At 40.6% G+C, this 21,404-nt stretch overlaps 1 protein-coding gene across 1 annotated transcript in view; it reads right to left on the reverse strand.

Annotated features, from left to right (window-relative positions):
* LOC137124276 (voltage-dependent T-type calcium channel subunit alpha-1I-like) overlaps positions 1-21,404 on the reverse strand; it is a 179,138-nt gene that overhangs the window by 89,079 nt on the left and 68,655 nt on the right. Inside the window, exons 3-4 of the mRNA XM_067499102.1 lie at positions 16,661-16,772; positions 10,407-10,540 (exon numbers count right to left, since the gene is read on the reverse strand). Coding sequence (XP_067355203.1) covers positions 10,407-10,540; positions 16,661-16,772 — 246 coding nt within the window. The remainder of the gene's footprint in view (positions 1-10,406; positions 10,541-16,660; positions 16,773-21,404) is intronic.

Below are 21,404 nucleotides of genomic sequence, written 5' to 3' on the forward strand. Positions count from 1 at the left end.
AAGTAAGGTCGGAGTTCTCGTACCTGTGTACGAACGTATCCATGTGTGACCGGAGAGGTCAGTTCCTCAGTGTTTGGTCTTGATCTAATTCGACAGATGGTTTTCTGTGGAGGGAGCGGAGAAAAAACTAGCAGGAAAAAAAAAAGTTTGTGCCACCATTTCACATGATGGATTGTGGAGGTAGTGCAATAATAAAGGAGGAGCATATTTCCAGATCAAAGTGAAAAGTAGGGGGAGTATTGAGATATTAAATGAAAAGAGAAATAAATATGAGTAGCACTGTTGCATGTTACAGCCAGATAACAACAGAGTAATAGTGGGGTAGTATTTCTAAAATAACGAGGTAGCACTGAGGTTTGGAGTTATCTTCTAACAACGTAACAGTGGAGTGATATTTTAATTTTGGAAACAATATAACACGGTTATGTTGATAAGAATATGTTTCCTGCTTTTGGAATAAAAACCAAAGTCGATTTACGCGTAAGTACTGTAGCGCAGCTCCAGTTGCCTAAATCGATCTATAACTTATAACTGTCCATTACTTTTTAATGTAGAACTCACAATTACGGTTGATCTATGTTCCAACCGCCACCTATTGTCATGAGCTCTTTGTAATGAATGAAACTCTGGATAAGACAAAGATTATGGATGACTGGGTAATAAACCTGATACGTCAATAAATATAATCCCCACAATTTATTACAAAAACTATAACCCATCTATTACGTTCTCATCAAGTTCTTCCCCTCTCTTATCATGCTAATACAGGAATGTTACTCCTGTACTTCTGGTTACTTCCTAGATACTAACTCACTACTACCCTGTTATTGCTGAGCCGTAAAGTGTGTTATCCATTTTTAAAAGAAGTCAAGAATGACTTCAGCAAACACACACACTAAACAGGTTCATGGCTATGTGCAAAGGGGGATGTATCTGTTGTGTGTGTGTGTTTGTGTGTGTGTGTGTGTGAGTAGTGTCATAGTGTTGGTGCTAGATTAATAACCAGAGGAAAAGAACAGAATGAACTGGACTGACAGTAAGTACAATTGTACTGCGTCAGTTCTACAGCTGCCATTTTAATCACTATGTGTTAAAATGGAAAGTGTGTGTGTGTGTGTGTGTGTGTGTGTGTACCAGGGGGCATAATGGAGATCTGTCATTTTGAGCAATTTTTTGCAGCAATTTGTGATAACACCTCTCATTTTGTCACACAAACACAAAAAAAATCACATGAAAAAAAAAAACACATGGAGAGAACACATGGGCTAACACTCATATTTTTGCTCACAATAAAATACACACACACACACACACACTATAAGTAAAGAAAGTGCTTGGGGCACACTCTGGGCTCTTCGAAAGCTGTGGCCAACTTGACGACAGAGGCCAGACACTTACACAACCACACACAATCACACGTACTGTCTTTCTCCCATGGAAACACACCAAACTCCTGAAGAGTGTTGGGATTAGTTATATAAGCCGTGAACCCACACACACACACTTGTACAGTAGCGCCTGTCTGTGTTGGAATTAAAACTGCTCTCCAACCAAACAGCTTTCTAAATATTTGAAAGGAAGAACTTGATTGCTTTTTTTTCCCCCTAAGTGGCAGAAGAAGGAGGGATGTGGATTTTTTTAAACAGCCCGTTTCTCTTCCTGGATTTTGTCTTTGGTGTCTTGTTTCTTCAGGGAGCTGCTCCGTGTCTGCCGTTTATTTTATCTCCACCCATAAAGAACCAGATCCCAAGTTACTGTAGTGCTATGAAATATTCTCTGAGGAACCACTAGCGTGGGGATAATGAAAGAAGCAGACTTCCAATTGCTACAAAAGACGTGCGAGTATAAATTTTATTTGTTTAGATGTTGTATAAGATGTAACAAAAAAAAGAAAAAAAAGAATGATTTTCCTTATAACTTATTTCATTATTGTAAATAAACTGAAGTTTGAATGTTTTAGGGAAAAAAACCTATGCAAGCAACATATTTCAGAAAAGTTTGGACATGGGTAACAAAGGACTTTAAACTTGTGTTATGGTTATAACAAAGCAATAATAAAAATAAGTGGCGCTAATGAGGTTAATTAGCAATAGGTCAGCATCATAATTAGGTATAAAATACATCCAGTACATGTATTTAAGAAGCAAAGATTCACACATTATCTCTAATTGGAGATTTGGGGATTTCATCACCTATGCTACATAAAAACAAAACATAACACGTAACTTGAAACAGAAAAAGAACACGAAAAACTGTATTGAATAGCTTCAGTTTTTGGTGTCGTACTGCAATAAAAGTGCACGGATTCTGCAAAACAAAAAGTAACAAATATAAGATACAATTTCACCATGCAAACAACCATATATAGTTTACAAAAACGCAGCCGCCTTCTCTAAGCCTGAGCTCATTTAAAATGGACTGTGGTGAAGTGGAAAATGGTCCTGTGATCCGAACTCATAACCTCCATGCCAAAAGAGGAGTGGGACCCTCTGACTTGGTACCTTAACACCCCAGTTTACAGACGACCATATGTGATGCATGGAGTTGCAATAAATTAGTGGCAGGGGTAACTTGCACATCTTTGAAGGCACCATTAAAGCCACATACTTTAAACAGATTGTAGAACAACATATAGTATTCAGCTCCATACGGAAGAGGTTTCACATTTCAGCGAAACAACACCAAACCACATTCTGCAGATACTACAACATGGCACAGTAGAAGAAGGGTCCTGGTACTAAGCTGCCATGTCTGGGGTGCAGACCTTTCACTCCTTTAAAACATGGAGAGCTGCAAAGCACAAAGTATGACAAAGAAGGCGCCAAACTGCAGAGTAGCTTAAAAATGTAAATGATTATTCATATCTCAATTTCTCTTCATGTTTTTTTTTCATCATTTCAAATTAACTTTGATAATGCAACCACAAGGTGTCTTCTTGTGCCAGTCCCAAGTCTGGATAAATACAGAGGGTTGTGTCAGTAAGGGCATCCAACATAAAACACATGCCGAATTAAACATGTGAATTATGATTTTCACACCAAATCTGACTTCGATACCGGATCCGTTGGGGCCTGGGTTGACAACTACCGCTGTTGACATACAGGGTGCCGGTGGAAATTGGTCTACTGTTTGTTGAAGAAGAAGAGGAGGAAGGTGTGTTCGTAGGCAGAGAGAGAAGAGGAAAGCTAAGAGTGTAAGACTGACAGTAGAGACTTTAAATGTTGGGACTATGACAGGGAAGGCTAGAGAGTTGATCGACATGATGCACAGAAGGAAAGTGGACATACTGTGTGTCCATGAGACCAGGTGGAAAGGTAGTAAGGCTAGAAAATTAAGAGCAGGGTTCAAGTTGTTCTACCATGGGTCAGATGGGAAGGGAAATGGAGCAGGAGTTATCCTGAAAGAGGAGTTGGTGAGGAATGTTCTAGAGGTGATTAGAGTATCAGACAGGTTGATGAGTCTGAAGCTGGAAATTCAAGACATGATGTTCAGTGTTGTTAGTGGTTATGACCCACAAGTAGGATGTGAGTTAGAAGAGAAGGAGAAATTCTGGAGTGAGTTAGATGAAGTGATTCAGAGCGTCTCCAGAGGTGAGAGAGTGATGGGGTTTGTTGTAGGTGTGACAGAGGAGTTCAAGGTGGAGGTGGGTCTGCATCAAGGATCAGCTCTGAGCCCCTTCTTGTTTGCTCTGGTGATGGACAGGCTGACAGATGAGGTTAGACAGGAATCTCCATGGACTATGATGTTTGCAGATGACATTGTGATTTGTAGTGAGAGCAGGGAGCAGGTGGAGGAAAATCTAGAGAGGTGGAGGTCTGCTCTGGAAAACAGAGGAATGAAGCTTAGCCACAGCAAGACAGAATACATGTGTGTCAATGAGAGGGACCCAGGTGGAACGGTGAGGTTACAGGGAGCAGAGGTGAAGAAGGTGCAGGACTTTAAGTACTTAGGGTCAACGGTTCAGAGCAACGGAGAGTGTGGAAAAGAGGTCAAGAGGCGAGTGCAGGCAGGTTGGAACGGGTGGAGAAAAGTGTCAGGTGTGTTGTGTGATAAAAGAGTATCAGCAAGAATGAAAGGAAAGGTGTTCAAGACAGTGGTGAGACCAGAGATGTTGTTCGGCTTAGAGACAGTGGCACTGAAGAAAAGACAGGAGGCAGAGCTGGAGGTAGCAGAGCTTAAGATGTTGAGGTTCTCTTTGAGGACATCAGAGGGACAGCTCATGTTAGATGTGTTGGAGATAAAGTCAGAGAGGCCAGATTGAGGTGGTTTGGACATGTTCAGAGGAGAAACTGTGACTATATCAGTCGAAGGATGCTGAGGTTGGAGGACAGGGTTAGATGGAGGCACATGATTCGCTGTCAGCGCTAGGATTTCTAATTAACTACACTAAAGCTCTGAGTATTCAAAGTAGAATCAAATCAATGTCACAAACTGACAGACAAAAGTGGGGCCATTGTATTAATTTATCCATTTTAAAAATTGTTTATACCTTAGAACAAGATCATAATAGTTGAAATGGAATTTGTCCCATCTGAGCTTCTGTTTACACTGAGTTCACAGTCACTTTAAACCCTAACATCCTAGAGAATATTAAGGCAGGACAAACGCTTGACGAAAGTCAGGCAGCCTCTTGAAAACTATATTCACAGCAATCTCAAGTTTTCTTCTCCCATCTTCCCAACAGTGGTGTTTACTTTGCCACATCAGGGTCAAACAGTGCACTCCACCGTCCAAGTGTGAGTCAAGTTAAGGCAGTTTTTGTTCTCTTTTAAAGCCATTAAGAAAAAAACGATTATATTGTACTGCGTCAATGATTATATGAGGTTTTATTGGTCTTATTCCTTAATCAACAGTATATGTTACCCATTGTGTATTAGTAGAATCTTACCTGTTGTTAATGTTTATGTATTTGTACTCTATGTTTCATGTGCAATATGTCTTTTGCTGCTACATTTGGATTATTCATTCTTTATGGTGTTTGTGAAAGGAATCATTTCAAGTAGATAATGATGAGGAATCATGAGGAATCAGCAGCTATTGTCTTAAATCTGGAAGGAATAATTAAATAACCAATACTGAGAGCGAAACTTTGACTGTTTTCCACTTACATGAGGTGTGACGTATGTATATTATGAAAAATAATCTGCGATACATGTAATGGACTGCCATGGAAATCCCAGTGATGTAGCTAAATGGAATTAAAATGTAGACCGTTCTACTGGCTAAACTAAAATAGCAATTAGCCTGATTTTATGCCAACAGTCCAGGCCAAACTCCTTCATGCGAAGATGGCATCAATTATTAATATGAGATTAACGGATGCAGTAGATCTTCTCTCCCAGAAGTGGTTTGCAAGTCAGAGAAGATCGGGGGGGGGGGGCACACGCGCACACACAGACAGACACACAAGGCCCTGATTCATTCTTCTCCTCCCTTTTTTTTCCCCACTTCAATCTCACTTTTTAGTTAATTCTTTCCCTCCATGTTGTTGTTTCTGCATTTGGTTTTGTTTCATCCTTTGTGAGGGAGTTTTCTGAGTTTTCTTCTGTTATTTTTCCATTATCACATTCCCCCAGTGTGTTGTGCGGTGTCAGCTCCATAATGAGCTACTGTTACATTTCCATCTCGGTACAGAAGCTCATAGTCTTTGTGTGCGAGTGTGTGTAATATATGCGTGGACAAGTGAATATCTGATTAAAATGATGAAAGTCAGCTGTCTTGTGACGTTACCGTGGAGACACTACCCATCTCTTTTCTCACGTGTCCTCCATCTCTTCCTGTTGAGCCTGTGACTGTAAATGACGCTACGCTAAAATAAAACACAATGTAGGACCTAAACATGTGACTGTTATGAAAGGGGCATCTGAATCCAGCACGGCATGGATGTGTTCTTACCTACTGAACCTTAAACGCAGCGGGGTGTGTTCAGCCATTTTTACCTTGCTAGGTGATGCTAATCAGGCTCCAGTGTTACTGTCAGAGTGCGAAGGGCCGTCTGCAAAGAAGCCCATGGAGCCCACCCAGCCACCAATTCAAATGTGGCGTCGCCACATCCATCTCCGACACAGAGAAGACAGAGACAAAACACCACATACACATTGTTACGCACATTTTAAGCATGCGTGGCCTAAAGTCTTAATTGCAGCTCTGACCCTGTCAAAGCGTAATTATCATTAAAGCGACAGTATGACACCCATGGGGACTTTAAAAAGATGCGAGCGAAATGTTCACTTTTCAGGGAGACAGCATGCAAGCAAACAACTAGGACAGAGGCGGCCCCCGAACCGTAGAGCCGCTAAAAACGAGCGACTAGGGGGAAACAAATTTCTTTCCAAATAAAACCAGTTAGTTTCTTAAGTGCCCAAACGCTTACAGTGGTATTAAGTACAGTATTTCCAGATTTTCACCACAGTGATTAGCACATTTCTACTGTTGCACTGGACCTCTGTCTATGAAACTCTCGACCACAAGGACCCAATCATAAAACCGCAACAGAGACACCTTTGCAGGCATTTAGTTATTGAGGTGTCTTGGTGCAGCAGCTGGGAATGTAAGCAACAGCAAAAGAGGACAGTCCTGGTTGTTGTTCATACGATGGCTTTGAAATAAATGTAATTAGAGCATAAAATGTGTAAATTTATGGGCCCTGACATTTCTCCACCAATATGCATGGATGTCCGTCTCCTGTCCTCTGCTATATTGCTTGTATTTTTCATTCATGCTCTCACGTCCTCTCCTGCTCCCTCTGCTGAGTGTTATAGACCGATAGACGCCGTGGAGGCGAAGGGGAGGAGCTGAGGGAAAGAATGGATCCTGGGAGAGGAGACGTGAACCTGGGTCTGTGTTCACAGATAGCCCCTCAACACTGGCCCTGCTGACAGATGCTTACAAAGGGAAATTTTCTGTATTTAAAAATAAAGTACGGAGGCAATGTTGCATAATGACAACTTCATGGGGTAATGTTTTAAAACTACAGGGTCATAGGAGTTAGAATGTAACTGTAAAATTAAAGTATCATTTATGCTAATTACTAAAGCAATAATGCAGTGATAGCTTGGTATGTAAAGTGTGCTGAGGCTATAGACGCTGCTGGGGAGCTGTCATGTCCTCCTCCATCTCTATCCGATATTACCATAAAATAAAGTAGAAATGAAAACGTTTGCATTTTGTAGCTCGGTTTCATGCTTATTACACAGAAATAAGCATGAAATAGCCCCCAGGTATTTACTATAGCTCTTGGAATTTTTTTTTTTTTTTTAATTTCTAGCTTTTGGCGTCTTAATATCTGCAGGTAGATAAATCCACTGCATATATCAGGGGCGACTGGCGCGGTAGGTGGAGCGGTGGTTATTACAGTAAAGAAGTACTGCATCAGTGCTGTTCGGAGTGCTTTGTTTTCCTATTTTGCTAATTTTCGCGTCACTTAAACTCCCCCCTAAAGTTGTTTTGCCTGACCCTTACACGGTTTTTGTGTCTATATTAGGTGGTTCCCGTGGCGTCAAAGGGTGACACTCCTGGAGTGTCCTATACTGACGCCAAAGTGTTTCTGTAGCGTCAATACAAAACGTCTTTGTTCCAATGGCTTTAAGTAGTGACGCTGCTGGAGCATCTACAAGTGAGGACAGAGTATCCATGTGGCACCAATATGATACGCCAAGGGACATAAACGGAAAGCAGTAAACGTTCATCTTAGGAAGCATCATTATCTGATGCTGTGGGAACGTGTTGGTGTCAATATTCGCACCAGTTACTGCGAGTCAAGAGTTGTCCAGATTCCAGTGTGCATCAAAAAGAATCAATCACACAGGCAAAGAAAAATGTCCTGCTGCGTAAGGTCACGGGCCAACATCAACCTCCTAACTCGCTGACACCTTCGCTGCTTCACACCACTTTGTTTCCCCTGTCTTTCCCTCCTTGTCCACCCCAGTGCAGGTGAATACACTGCTGCAGCGCTCCGTCAAATTAGGATTAGTGTCACTCATGGGCTGTAATGCTATTACTATTATAGCATTACAAAACCGTTATTTTTCAAGAATGACCACTTCACTCTCTGTTGTTGCTGGATTGGCTTTTCCTGTTCCTCTTAACCACTGTTGAACATTGTCTGCTGAAATATTGCCCCTGTGCAGGAAGGCAGGCCTTTTGGCACCAGGTACCACAATTACTTACAATACTGTTGTTTAAAACAGAGACCAGTTTCACACAGATTTTCACTTTAGTCACTCAAAAACACTCGATCAAAACTGCAAACTTAACTCTCGTATGTCACATGCGTAACCATAACCAAATTGTTGTTTCCCACTGGACTAAAACTCTGATCCCTTGTTGGAAAGTAGGAAGGTCCTGTGGTTGTTGAACCATCCAAACACCTTAACTTCCTTCTGGGAAACTTTTCTGTTTCTACACACTGAGCAACTGACAACAAACAGTGTCACTGAAAACTGCAACAGCCTATAGGAGCCAGTGTCTGATCCCATCTGAGAAACTGGCTCGTGTGCTCATGGGTTCGTTTATAAGTTGTTCATGCAGGAAGCCCTATTTGGGAATCACAGGTGCAGTCACTTTGGCTGCAAATCCGTTGTATTTAGTTGTATATTTAAGTATGCAGTAAAAAAAGCAAGGTTGCTGATGACCGTCAAGAGACACTTTGTTAGTTCTTTATGTTGGTACTTAGGGACTCTTGAAATTTATGATAATTCTATTTACCCGAGTTCTTTTTGAATGGATTCCATTTCACAGTGTGACTATTCACTTTGCTAAGGTGTGCAGAACTGTGCAGAACAGTCTGGGATTACAGCATTGTTCTAAAATGTGTTTGTCCTCAAAAAAAAACCTGATTTTAAATTCAAGTATTGAAGCAAACTTCCATTGCTCGTTGGGGGACATAGCAATTACGTAGCAAACAACAATTAAATCAAATGAAATGCAAATGTTAATGCACAGACAGGGCATTAACAGGTCAGTCAGGCTTTCAGTTGGAGTTTTGCTTGGAAAGAGTTGTACTGAGCGGTGGCTCACACACTGTATCCGAAGGTCTGGTTCAGCTGTACAGACAGCGTATGAAGAGCCAACTGAGGAACTCATGCTGCTCCTAATCCTCTCCCTGCAGCTCACCTACTGTTTGTGTTTAGTGCACAATAGTTCCCAGGGGTTGTGCCGTTTTATCGCTCCACCCCAATCTCGCTGCTACGTGCGCTGCGTGTGGTGGATGTAGGACTGGGGAGTAATTGCCGATGGGGGCTTCTGTACAATGTGTGTGCTGAGCATTGGGGTTTGAGATGAGGGGGACAGATCTTCGTGCCTGCTGTTTGAAGGATGGTGGCTAACCGAAGGGTTGAATAGAGGCGGAAGTAAGGAAACTGTGCAAAGTAACTGAAATTGTGGGATCAGTGTAAAAGACACAGACCAGATAAAAAATTATTAGAAAGCAAGATGGTGGCAGTAGTTTCCTCTCTCTCTCTCTCTCTCCTCGGGCTTGAACAATGTGCTGGTAACTGTTGCAATTTATTTTCAAATATCTAAGGAAAGTTGAATAATGTAAAAAAATAAGCAGAGGAAAATGAACAGAGAAAATGAAAAATGAAAAGGAAAGCGGCAATGGCCCATTTTTCGGCAGAGGTAATGGTGGAGAAGAAAGGTGGTTATTAGTGTGGTTTTTGATGTGGACTTCTTCCATGTAGATGTGATTTAAACATTATCATTATCATTCCATTAATAATTCCAATGAGGCCCTTGAAACTTTCACCATTGATCACTATTTGTTCTACCGAGTGCGGCATGTCGGACTCAATTACAATGTTTGGAAAGTCACCAGCATGACAGAGAATGTTCCGTCAACAGAACACACAGATTGGGGTTATTTCCATAGAGCATCCTCAGATAACCTGGTGCAGTTATGTCCTTTGAATAGGGATCTGTTTACTGATATCATGCTTCAAAAGGCTCAAGAACTTAAACATGATAGGTTACAATGTAACTGTTTTGCGTTATCAAAGCAAGTTAATTACTGTAATTCATATGTGCCAAGAGATAATACAGGACCAAAGATTTGGAAATGAGTGTTTCTTGGCAAAGCCTGTTCTCTGCTGTGTTCCTAATTCTGTCATGAGTTATTTAATTTACTATATGTAGTACAACTGATAGCAGCAGAATAGAATGCAGAGCTCTTGTATTAATGTTTGAAGACACACCGTCCTCAAAGCAGACTTCACCGGGTTACCATCACTAAGTGGGAAGCAAAATACATATAAACCTGTAAAAAGTTGAAATTTCCTCTTAATTCATTGTTTTTTTTTTTCCTAAACAATTTTCATTTTGTGTTATCCGTTAATCAGTTCAGCGGGATGTGTGTTTGGAACAAATACACTTTCACTCCTAATTTTCATTTTCATTTTTCGAGTCCTCACCCTGCCATGACAATAAAGAAATCCAGGCGGTTCCATGTGTCCCCGAGGTAACAGCGATGCCCAAAGATTCCCAAGGCGACCATCTTTATAACCATCTCCAAAGCGAAGAAGATGTAGATGAATGTGTCAAAGGCCTGAAAACATAAGAAAAACATAAGGCACAAACAAACACGGTGTCACAATTAAACACAAATAATAGAATTTTTTAATGCTTTTAATTTATTCACTTCCACCGGGTGGGTGGGGGGGAAAAAATAATTGGGTAGACATCTACAAGTTGAAAATATTATTTTGTTATTTGGATTAACAATCCCTGTCAGTTCGAACCCATCCGATGTCAACTAGTGACTGAATGAGACCAGTTATGTGTAAAGAACCTAAAAAAAATGTTTTTTTCTAATTTATATCAGAAATGTGTATAACGTGGTTTTATCATCTTTAGGTGTCTAAACATTATTGAAGTAAAATAAGTTTTAAAAAAAAATCCCTTCTGATTTGAACTGTTTGCAGCTGCTGATTATGACTGAACACTATGTACAGTACGTAAAACCTGATGCAGGCAGAAATATTTGAAAACCTGCATTTGCATCATTTCACTCAAATACTGAAAACATTGAAATCCGGCTCAGTTGGTAGAGCGGCCGCCTACCGACCACAGGGTCGGAGGTTCGGGTGGTCCCCGCTGTTCCTGACAACATGTCAAAGTGTCTCTGGGCAAGACACTTGAAACCCAACAGCCCATCCCAGCCATGCCGTGCTTCTCCCAAGCCTGGTACAAAGTGGGGAGGGTTGCGTCAGGAAGGGTGTTCGTTCCAAATTAACATGCGGACAAATGATCCCCTGCGGCGACTCTGAATTCAAAGGATAAGCTGCTGCAGTTACCGGGCTGCAGTGGAAAACGTAAAAAACCACCCCCTTTTGTTGTCAATCTGCACAAATCACCTATATTTAAGCCAGATTATTTTTATTTAATTATTTTTTATTTTTTGTCCTTTCGGCTTATCCCGTGAGTTCAGGGTCGCCACAGGGGATCATTGTTCGCATGTTGACTTGGCAGTTTTTACGCCGGATGCCCTTCCTGGCGCAACCCTCCCCAATTTCTACCGGGCTTGGACCGGCACTGCACAGCTGGGGATGGGAATGGGCTGTTGGGGGTTTAGTGTCTTTCCCAGAGGCACTTGTTGTTTGTTGTTTGGTGTAGAGGGTTGTTGTGTGTACAGGGGTCAACATGGCCACTGCACCGCACTCATCAGGTTGTGACACACTGTGTGTTCTGACTACTGTCGATCATGGACAGCATTACATTTCCATTGCTAAAACATTAAAACCCCCAGACGGTGTTTGGTGTTTGCATTGTGGATGATCTGTAAATAGATTCTTTCTCATGTCTATCGCTAACAGCTTCTTCTCTTCCTTTCCTAACCTCCATTTCTTTACTGAACCTCTCACCCTAATTGAGCAGCTTACCCTAAACGGTGGGGTAATGCAAGAATACTTTGTTCAAGCAGTAATCAGCAGTAAATCCCACATTCCCACACCTCACTCCTGGCTTTAATCAAGCGTCTAATTAAACCAAGGACAGAGCTAAAAAAAAAAAAAAAAAAAAAAATCTAAATAAATCAAAAATCTGAGCTTGCTAATGCGTGTTATTGCTATTGTGAGCAAAGATTAGCTGCTGTTCTTTATTGTGTATATAGGGAGATTAGAAATGAACTGACATGCTTGGCATTGCCTATAATTTGATTTTCAGAAGGAAAGTGGTGTAGGCAACATGATCGGAATTTGAACCACTGATGTGGATGTTTTTTGTTTGGTCACCAGCTCGGTGCTGGAAAGAAGAACACAATGAAAGTTCTATACTGACCTACTAATCTGGAAGAATAATCAGTGTTTGCAACCTTGACCTCTGTCAAATCACAAAGATGGGTGAGGTGTGACTGTGTTTACTAAATGCAACCCCATGGCATTGGGGTTACCTCTAGGTTGGACTGTAATTCCCTACTTTCAGGATGCCCCAGTAACTCCCTAAAGAGCCTGCAATTAATCCAAAATGCTGCAGCAAGACTGCTGACTGGAATTAATAAGGGAGTTAATATTTCACCTTCATCAGTTTCTCTCCATTGGCTTCCCATTAAATCTAGAATAGAATTTAAAACCCTGCTTCTTACATATAAAGCTCTGAAGAGTCAGACTCCATCATATATAAAAGACCTCATAGCACCATATCATCCCAGTAGACCACTTCCATCTCAGAATGCAGGCCTTCTTGTGGTTCCCAGAATTTCCAAAGGTAGAATGGGAGGCAGAGCCTTTAGCCATCAAGCTCCTCTCCTGTGGAACCAGCTCCCAGGTCAGATTCGGGAAGCAGACACCCTCTCTACTTTTAAGTCCAGGCTTAAAACTTTCCTCTTTAATGAAGCAAATAGTTAGTTATAGTTATGCTGCTATAGGTTTAGACTGCTGTGGGACCAGAACTTGTCCTCCTTCTCTGTCTGTCTCCCTCTCTGTGTCCCTTTTCTTTTCTCTCTTCACTTTTCACTCACCCCAACCCTCAAATGGCAGCCCACCCTGAGCTCTGTTCTTCTGGAGGTTTCTTTGGTTAAAGGGAGTTTCTCCTCTCGTCTGTTGCCTGTTGGCTAGCTCCAGGGGGATTGGTTGGGTTTCCTATGGATATCTATATAGTCTTGACTTTATTATGTAAAGTGCCTTGAGATGACTTTTTTGTGAATTGGAACTAATAAACTTTTTTTTTTTTGTCATTTCAGCTTACCCAGTGAGTTCAGAGTTGCCACAGCAATGAATCATCAGATTGTTGATTTAGCACAGGTTTTTCATGCCCTTCCTGACGCAACCCAATTTCTACCAGGGAGTTGGGAGTTCAGTGTCTTGCCCAGGGTCACTTCAACATGCGGTCGGGAAGAGTGTGGCACGAACCTCTCACCCTATGGTCGGTAGACGGCCACTCTACCAACAGTAACAGTAGTTGCTGAATATTTTCACTACTAAAAGATGGATTAAGATATATGGTTTTTATAAAATACCTTATATTTTCGACTCTTCATAGGACTTTTATTTATTTTAATTTCCATTTTTCTAACAATCTAATTTAAAAAACAAACAAAGCCTTTATCATTACCGTTGGCTGTATTTTAGGGTTAGGTTTGGTTTAAGGTTTGGCTGTACTTTAAGGTTTATTGCTAATACTTTTTTATTGTTTAATGTTATATATACATATAGGTAAAAGCTTTTTTTTTCAATGTTTAAACATTGAAACACTAATAATCTCTGAAGATCCCAGAGGTTTTACATATGAAAGTATTTTTTCAATTAAATTAAGTGTAAGTGATGAGATCAAAGAATACAGGACACAGCTGTATCGTCCTTGGAGAATATTTGTCCAAGCTCAAGCATGACCTCTTACTTATAAATTGACTGTTATTTATTCTCATTTCATTTTCAGTTAGAGAAAAACATTGTGAATGTCTATGAATATTCCGAACCCATCCAGGCCATGAGACATCTAGAGAGCTGTTTTAACACACATTGAAGGAATCTTTGGTCTGGGGTTTTTTTGATGTGTTTTTCCATGAATGTTGTTGCTGTTGGTGTCACAGGGTGGATAAAGCTCAGTTAGTACGACAGTTGTCCACGGACCACAGGGTAAGTGCATCGATTCATGGACCCTCCTGGCTATATGCCGAAGCTTCCTTGGGCAAAACACTGAACCCCCAGCTGCTCGTGCTCTCAGTGGGTCAGGGGAGCACCATGCATGGGAGCCACTTCCATCGGTGTAAGAATGGGTGAATGAGAAGCAACACTGTAAAGCACTTTGGATAAAAGCGCTATATAATTGGACATTTAACATACTAGTCTTTTGATGGAGCAGCTCTGTGATTTCAATTATCTTGCAGCAAGATTCCAAAAAAGCTTTATCATGTTGTATCTATCATGTGGAATAAAACCTTCGGGGTGATTTGTAGCATGACAACAATTTTATTGATGGTTAACTTTAGGATTTTTATTTTATTTTATTAAAGTTCTAGACATTAATTTGAAACCCTTTTCTTCCTTTTAACCACCTCACCTCACCATCCACAAGCATTTATTTGGTGACTAAATATTTCACAAAACTTCAAAAGGTCTGAAGTGCACATTTATTAGCTTAGAGATGTGCTGTTGAGGCACCATTGAAGTCATGGTATTGAGCGGATTTTCTGAGAGGAGTGTATTGACTGTAGTGCTGTAGCCCACTAAATCCATGCTGATATTGAAAAGGGTCTGTAGACACTTGGGGGAAAAATTCTATTAGATCTAAGTCACCAGCCACCTCCCCCATGAAGCTGGATCAATCTACTGGTTGTGTTGGCTGTTTTCGATGAGTGTGGTGCCTCGTGTGTGTGTTCATGTAAAAAAATAAAAAATAAAACCCTGAGGTGAGTCAACACGTATTTCACACCAATAGGCTGAAGACATACGTGCACAAGCTCGTGCACAGATTTTACACCCACCATTGACATAAGCAAAGAGGGGAATTCTGTGACTTGCCAGATGACGAGGGAAACTGCTGAGGGGCCTTGCACGAGAAAGTCATGACTGCTGCATCATTGAGACCACATGCTAGCTGTGAGTCACCACAGGGAATTACAGGCCTCAGCATGAGAGGGTAAGTGCAAGCAGAGGGTGAGATGAGGAACGATCTAGAGGAAGAGAGGGAGAGTGTGTTCTAATGTGAATGAGTGTGTTCTTAATATGTCACAAACATGTCGGAATGGGTGCACGCTTCGCAATCTTTTCCAGGAATGTGTGTATCAAATCAAGGGATTTGCAGTTGTGTTTTTATTTCCTGCATGTGCATTTAAAAGCTTTATTGATTTTGTGTGAGTTTTCCCTGTTTGTGTTTGAGGGAGTTCTATAAAATTCTCTATGCGTGTGCCTAAATGTCTGGAGAGTCTCAGAGGTCATAGTTATCCCAAAAGTGCTATTCTGTGGGGGTGGGCTGTCCCAGGTATTTAACATCAGTGCCATGACTCCCCACCAGTCAGTTAGAACTGAAGATGCCTCTGAGATGACAGGTGAAGGTACTTCAAGGACCTCAAACCAGTCCTGTTACCCCCCAGAAGCATCTTTAGAACTGCATTTCAACAGCGTAAAAGTACTTTGATCAACTCATAAAAAATATATGTATGAGTCTGTGTAGCTAACCAATGTGATTTATGGATCCCTTTGTACAGTAAACTACCAAAACGTCACATTTCAGGATCACCAAAGTCAGTTGGCTTTATCCTCTGGGGGCAATGAATTAGCTGAAAGGGGTTGACTGGCAGTCAACCATCTTAATTCCCTTCAGAAATCCAGCTAATTCCCTTGAAGCCCTCTAATGTGGCTCAAAAGATCAGTAATAAAATTGTACAAGTCAAGAAAGCAAAATTGCCAAGAAAAAGCCAAAGTAAATAAATTGATTATAAATAATATAATAAAATATAATAAAAATATATTAATTAAAAATATTTAAAAAACTATTAATTAAAATTAATAAAAAATAATGTACATTTACTGATTCTTAGAGAAAGTCCCCACAGCTCAGGACCAAGAATGGGATGATTAAAACTGACTAAAGTAACTGGACCTCATTCAGAAATTCCTGCAACAGGAAATGCCATAAAAGTTGTTTCCTCTCATATTGACTGTAGCATCTGAAACCTGCTGCGACTGGCTGCTAAAATTGGATACATACTGATCTGCTTTGGATAATCGATATTGTTTTTTTGTTTTTTGGGGGATTTTAAATAAATATATAAACCTCATCCAAATTGAATCCTTGAGATTGATTGTGAGACAACATAGTTCACCCTGCTGCACCAATGTACAGCAGCAAGAGAAGAGTGTTTTTATATCTCTAGAAAATCTAGAGATCTGCCATCATATCAGTTTCACAAGTCACATTGTCTGAGTTACCTTTTCAATTCATTAAAACTCCATAATTTCAGCTTTTGAATGGAATATTTCTCAATCAAGGTCTCCAGTATTTGGATCAAGAAGCTCCTGAACAATAATGTTACTTTGATTACGCTAATGAGTTCTTTTTCAGTGAGTCAGATTCATGTATTATCAATGTTTTTTGTAGTATGGCTAAATATAGTAAGTGCTGGATCAGAATCGGTACCAGCAGAATTGTATCGATATCAGGTTCATTTCTTATTCATATTTCTGTCTGTGTGTGACTGAGCATGTGCAAGCGTGTTCATGTACAGTACCTGCAGTATTTGACATCGGTCTGAGGAGCAGTCGATGTTCTCACAGGGCTGGTACATTCCCAGGGTCACGCAGTTCAACAGGATCACCATCATACTGACCCGTTCAAACCACGTGGGACCTCGATTGGTTAAGGAGAACAGTTACACAGAGTGACACACACAAGCGAGAGACTAAAGCTTAAGTTTTCATGGGGCACAACAAAAATGAAAAAAAAAACAACAACATCAACCACCACAAATTAAGACAAATGCTCTGTAGGAAAGTGTAAACAAGCAGATAAGTAATATGACAACTTTATCAAGCTGGCAGATTATTATCGTATATAAGTGCAATGTTTTCCGCTGTAAAAGCTGAATGAAGGAATAGAGGTGACTCTGGACCTTCATTTTCTCTTATTAGTGCACAGGGTCAATTTCCTGTATGACCCTTAACCCAAAATGTCACAGTTGCAGAGTACAGCTATTAATTGTGGACTCTTTTAAGGTCCATTATGATTCTGTTGACCACCAATGGCAGCAGTGTTGCTGTGAGAGTGCAGCCTTTGAGAGAACTTGTGGCAAATGTACTGTTTGTACTAGCAGTTAAAATTATGTGTACACTATGAAACTACCACAATTTTCAAGTAATACTCCCCTGACACTCACACAGGCGCCTTGAAGAAATCAAAATTATAAAGCATAAGCAATTGCAATACATACTAGGAATATTTAGCCTGTCGATTCAGTATTTTCTAATTTTACAATGACCACTAGAACAATGTTAGACAGTATGGTAACGTAATACCAAGCATGTTGAGTACACATGACACGAACCATGAAAAAGTGCACTGCTTGGTAACGAGCATGTGAAGGAAGAGATACTGTAATAGCCCAGGAGGTCCTATCTCTCCCCGAGGATATACGGCATGCTGAAATGCAGGCCCACAGCAGCCTATAACACACAGCCTGCAGGACGGACCTGCTTCAGCAAGAAATAACACACTGAGAACTGAGGGACCCACATAAGATCCAATCCTCAACATGTTTCTTTTGGCCCTGCCTGGACCTTCCCACAAAGAGATGGACTATCCTGGATATCACTGCATGGATAAAGATAGACTGTGAGTGGGCAAAACACATGCAGTATTGCACACATGCACACACAAACACACCCACACACACGAGCAGAAAAGTACACATAGGTACGGTGGATAAGCATGTGAAACCGAAGCAGTGTGTTCAAAATCAAACACTAACACTCACCCGCCCACGAGTGAGCAAACGCATTCACGCGCTCGTACACCTTCACTTGTTCTAAGTCTCACAATAAACCAAACAGCAAATCAGTGTGTGTCACCTGTTTGAGGTCATTCAGAGAATTATTCAGTACTGCAGGGAGGCATGTTCAAAAATCGGTGCAAAAATCATTTGTCAAATAAACCTCAATGACTTTACTACACAATACTTAATACACAATAATTTTAATAGGGTTATATGTTTTCAATATTGATCTTGTAAAATGTACTCAAGTAATTACACAAGTAAATGCTTTATTCATAAAAAAAAAACATGAAGAAAAGTCTAAGATTTACCTTTACATTTGGTCATCTGGTACATTTGGTATATGCTTTTATCAAAAGCAACTTAGAAAGGTACAAAGCAGAGAAGCAAAAAAAAGGGGGGGGGGGGGGGAATACAACCGCCCCTTTTTAATTTTTTTTTTTTTTATTTTATTTTTTTGTTTAAGTGCATACAAATGACTAAGCTGAACCGATTTGCTTGGGACCTTTTGCTGTGCGATGAATGGACCAACAGACACCATGTGTTGGCAGAGCACAGTGTGCGAGACGAACTGTAGAGCTGAATGAGTGCATTTAGGTAGGAAGGTACTTTTGGGATAATAAACCTATAAGTCGGAAAGTTTTTTGATCAACAGAGCTCAGGATTGTCTGCCTAAATTCAATTAAAAACTCACCATAAAACACAGAGACTATTATTTGAGGAGGGGAAAAATCAGTTTGTGAAGCAGAAACCACTGCAAGGTTTGATAGGTTGATAACTAGGAAGTGTTGATTCAACACTAAGTTGTTAATGGTGGCACATCCAAATGACAGGGTCACAATACGTTTGGGGAAATTCTAAATATATCCTGACTTCAGATGTACTGTCAAATACACTGTTCACATATCAACTGAGTTGACGTACAGTATAAATATGGTCAATACAGTCAGCTACTGTTGTTGTACTGGGGTTTTATGGTGAAGAGGGAGCTGAGCAACAGTGCAAAACTGAGCAGTCAGTCTACGGTTCATCCCTTATCTGTGGCCATAAGCACTGGGTCGTGAACACAAAAGTGAGAAAACGACAATCTGAAATGAGCTCCCTTCATAGAGTGGCCGGTTCAGACATCCACCTGTTGAAAGGGAGCCAGTTAAGTTGGCTTGGGCCTCACATCAGGGTGCCACACCTTGTGGGTACCTTTCATTGGGGGTGTTCTAGGCATTTCTAACTGCGGGGGGGCCTGGGATAGACCTAGAAGACCCTGGGGTGATCGGTCCTGGCAATAGCTTTGGAAAACATTGCTGAAGAGACTAAACATTGCTGAGCCTGACAATGGATGGATGGATTGTGTTCGATGGACTGTTATTTTAATGTATATACAGTGGAATCAACTGTAAGGTTATTACCAAATGATTCAGATATTCAAACCACTATCATCTGAATGTCACCATTTCATAGGCAGTGCATCACCACATCTAGCCTTTGCCACTTCAGCTATTTTTCTGTATCTAGACCTTCCTAATGAGGACAAAGATATCACCCACAGGTGTCACCGAGCTTGTGCTGAGACCTTGCAGGCAGTGCCTATGAACACACCGCCTACAAAGTGCAGCCTTTCCAGGCAGATACACATTTTAATAAAACTACAGGTCAGCGCTTTCTTATTCCCCCCCGTCTGATGACAGCCTTTGGGGCTAATGCCATAAGGATTATCCTGTGGTTATTTTCCACTGCCAAATGCATTCTTTAAAACCTCCCAAGAGTTGCCAGTGTGACCAGCTTTCCTGGTTAGTTTCTCGTGCATACTGACTGTACACAAGCTCCCTTTAACGTTGTGCAAATGTCTGTCTTTCCGTCTGTCTCTCACCACTTCTGAAAAATGAGTCAATTAGTGTAGGTGCCTTAGAGGAGGCTCTTTTTCCCTCGCTCACAGAGTCACGCACACACACACACAAAGCACATCAACACTGCGACTGGAAGGAAAATTAGGTAGAATCCAAAGCACTCGGCTTTATTAAAGACAGTCTGAAGGAGATTAACTCAGAGATTGTTTTATAGAACAATTTGAGGAATTTATTTTTACCTTCAGAGAGTGATTACAGAGTAAGGTGCTGTTTTTTTTTTAATTCTTTAGCATGCTTTGCATTGCATTTATCCAGAGGCTTCACTGACTGGAACCTGCCAGGAACACTGATGGTCTTTTGATGCGGGTCGCTGAGCAGCTTTATTAAAAAAGCTGAAGGGTGCCTTTCTCACAAATTTGACCATTTTATTTATTCCAAATACTAGAGTACTAGAGGCTTTACCTGATTAGGGCTTTTGCAATGATAACAACCTTTAAAAGCATTAAAGAGCAACCTCACCAACTTTCAACTGGCTTTCTACGGCTTTAGTTTAGGCTGTAAATGTACATTAATGGTTTTACGCTTCCCTATATCAAAATATATCTCTACTTCTACTTCTGAAAAACATCACCCAGAGGAGGTTTTCATCATTAGGAGTTCAGATGATGTCATCTGGAGGAGCTCTGGAAAAGCGGGTTGACCATGGTTACAAACTCCATAGTAAAAGCGACGAGATGGCATAAACTGAAATGAGGGGTCCTTCATTTCAAGTGATGTCATCTGGAGGCATTTTTCAGCTAGAAGTAGTAATATAGGGAAGTCAGAGGAATGTTGTACATGTAGAACCAAAAGAGGCAAGTTCAAAATCAGGTGTCCTTTAAGGCAATGTGGGGACACACACCATCCAATCAAATATTAAGTAGATATGAAATGTTAAAGGATTTAAATTGGTGATAAATATCGTATTGACTTGTGCTATAGTATATCAGCTAATATACTATTACAAAAGTCCTTCCCACCTTCCCAGAATGCAGTATAAACACCTTTTTTTCCCCTTTTTATAAAATAATAATCTTCAGAAAATATCAAATCATTGTAAAATCTCGCAATCGCAAGTTCGATTTGTTTGGTTTTCTTAAATTTGCAAATACTGTTCAACCGCCAATAGCTGAGGTTCAATTTTAGATACATTTTTGTAATATATATATAAAGAGGTGAAATGCTTGTCAAAATCAGCCTTCGATGGCTGACTAACTGATGCAACTGACTCATTTTAGACTAAAAAACATTCTAGATTAATTTTAGGCAACTCACAATCATGGCAACACACCCACACACAGGTCCACACCTGAGAAGTAAGAGATTCAGTTACTTCAAGGAGCTGGCACAGAAACACATCCAAGTCTTTAAAAGGCCACAAAAAAAATAAATAAATACATTTTTAAAAATCCAGGGCCCTGGAGATTATTACCCAGAAGATTTGAATGTGCCAAAAGAATGAATGTGACAGAACTGGAAAAAGCTGGAGAGAGCTGGAAGGCTGAAAATGTGTGGCAGCGGGGTCTAAATGAATTCTTAATACCTCACTGCATGGCGCCACTTTTAAAAAAAAAAAAATCCTTTCCCGATGTCTCTCGGCC

Source organism: Channa argus, chromosome 3, assembly GCF_033026475.1.
Source record: "Channa argus isolate prfri chromosome 3, Channa argus male v1.0, whole genome shotgun sequence".
Taxonomy (NCBI): Eukaryota; Metazoa; Chordata; class Actinopteri; order Anabantiformes; family Channidae; genus Channa; species Channa argus.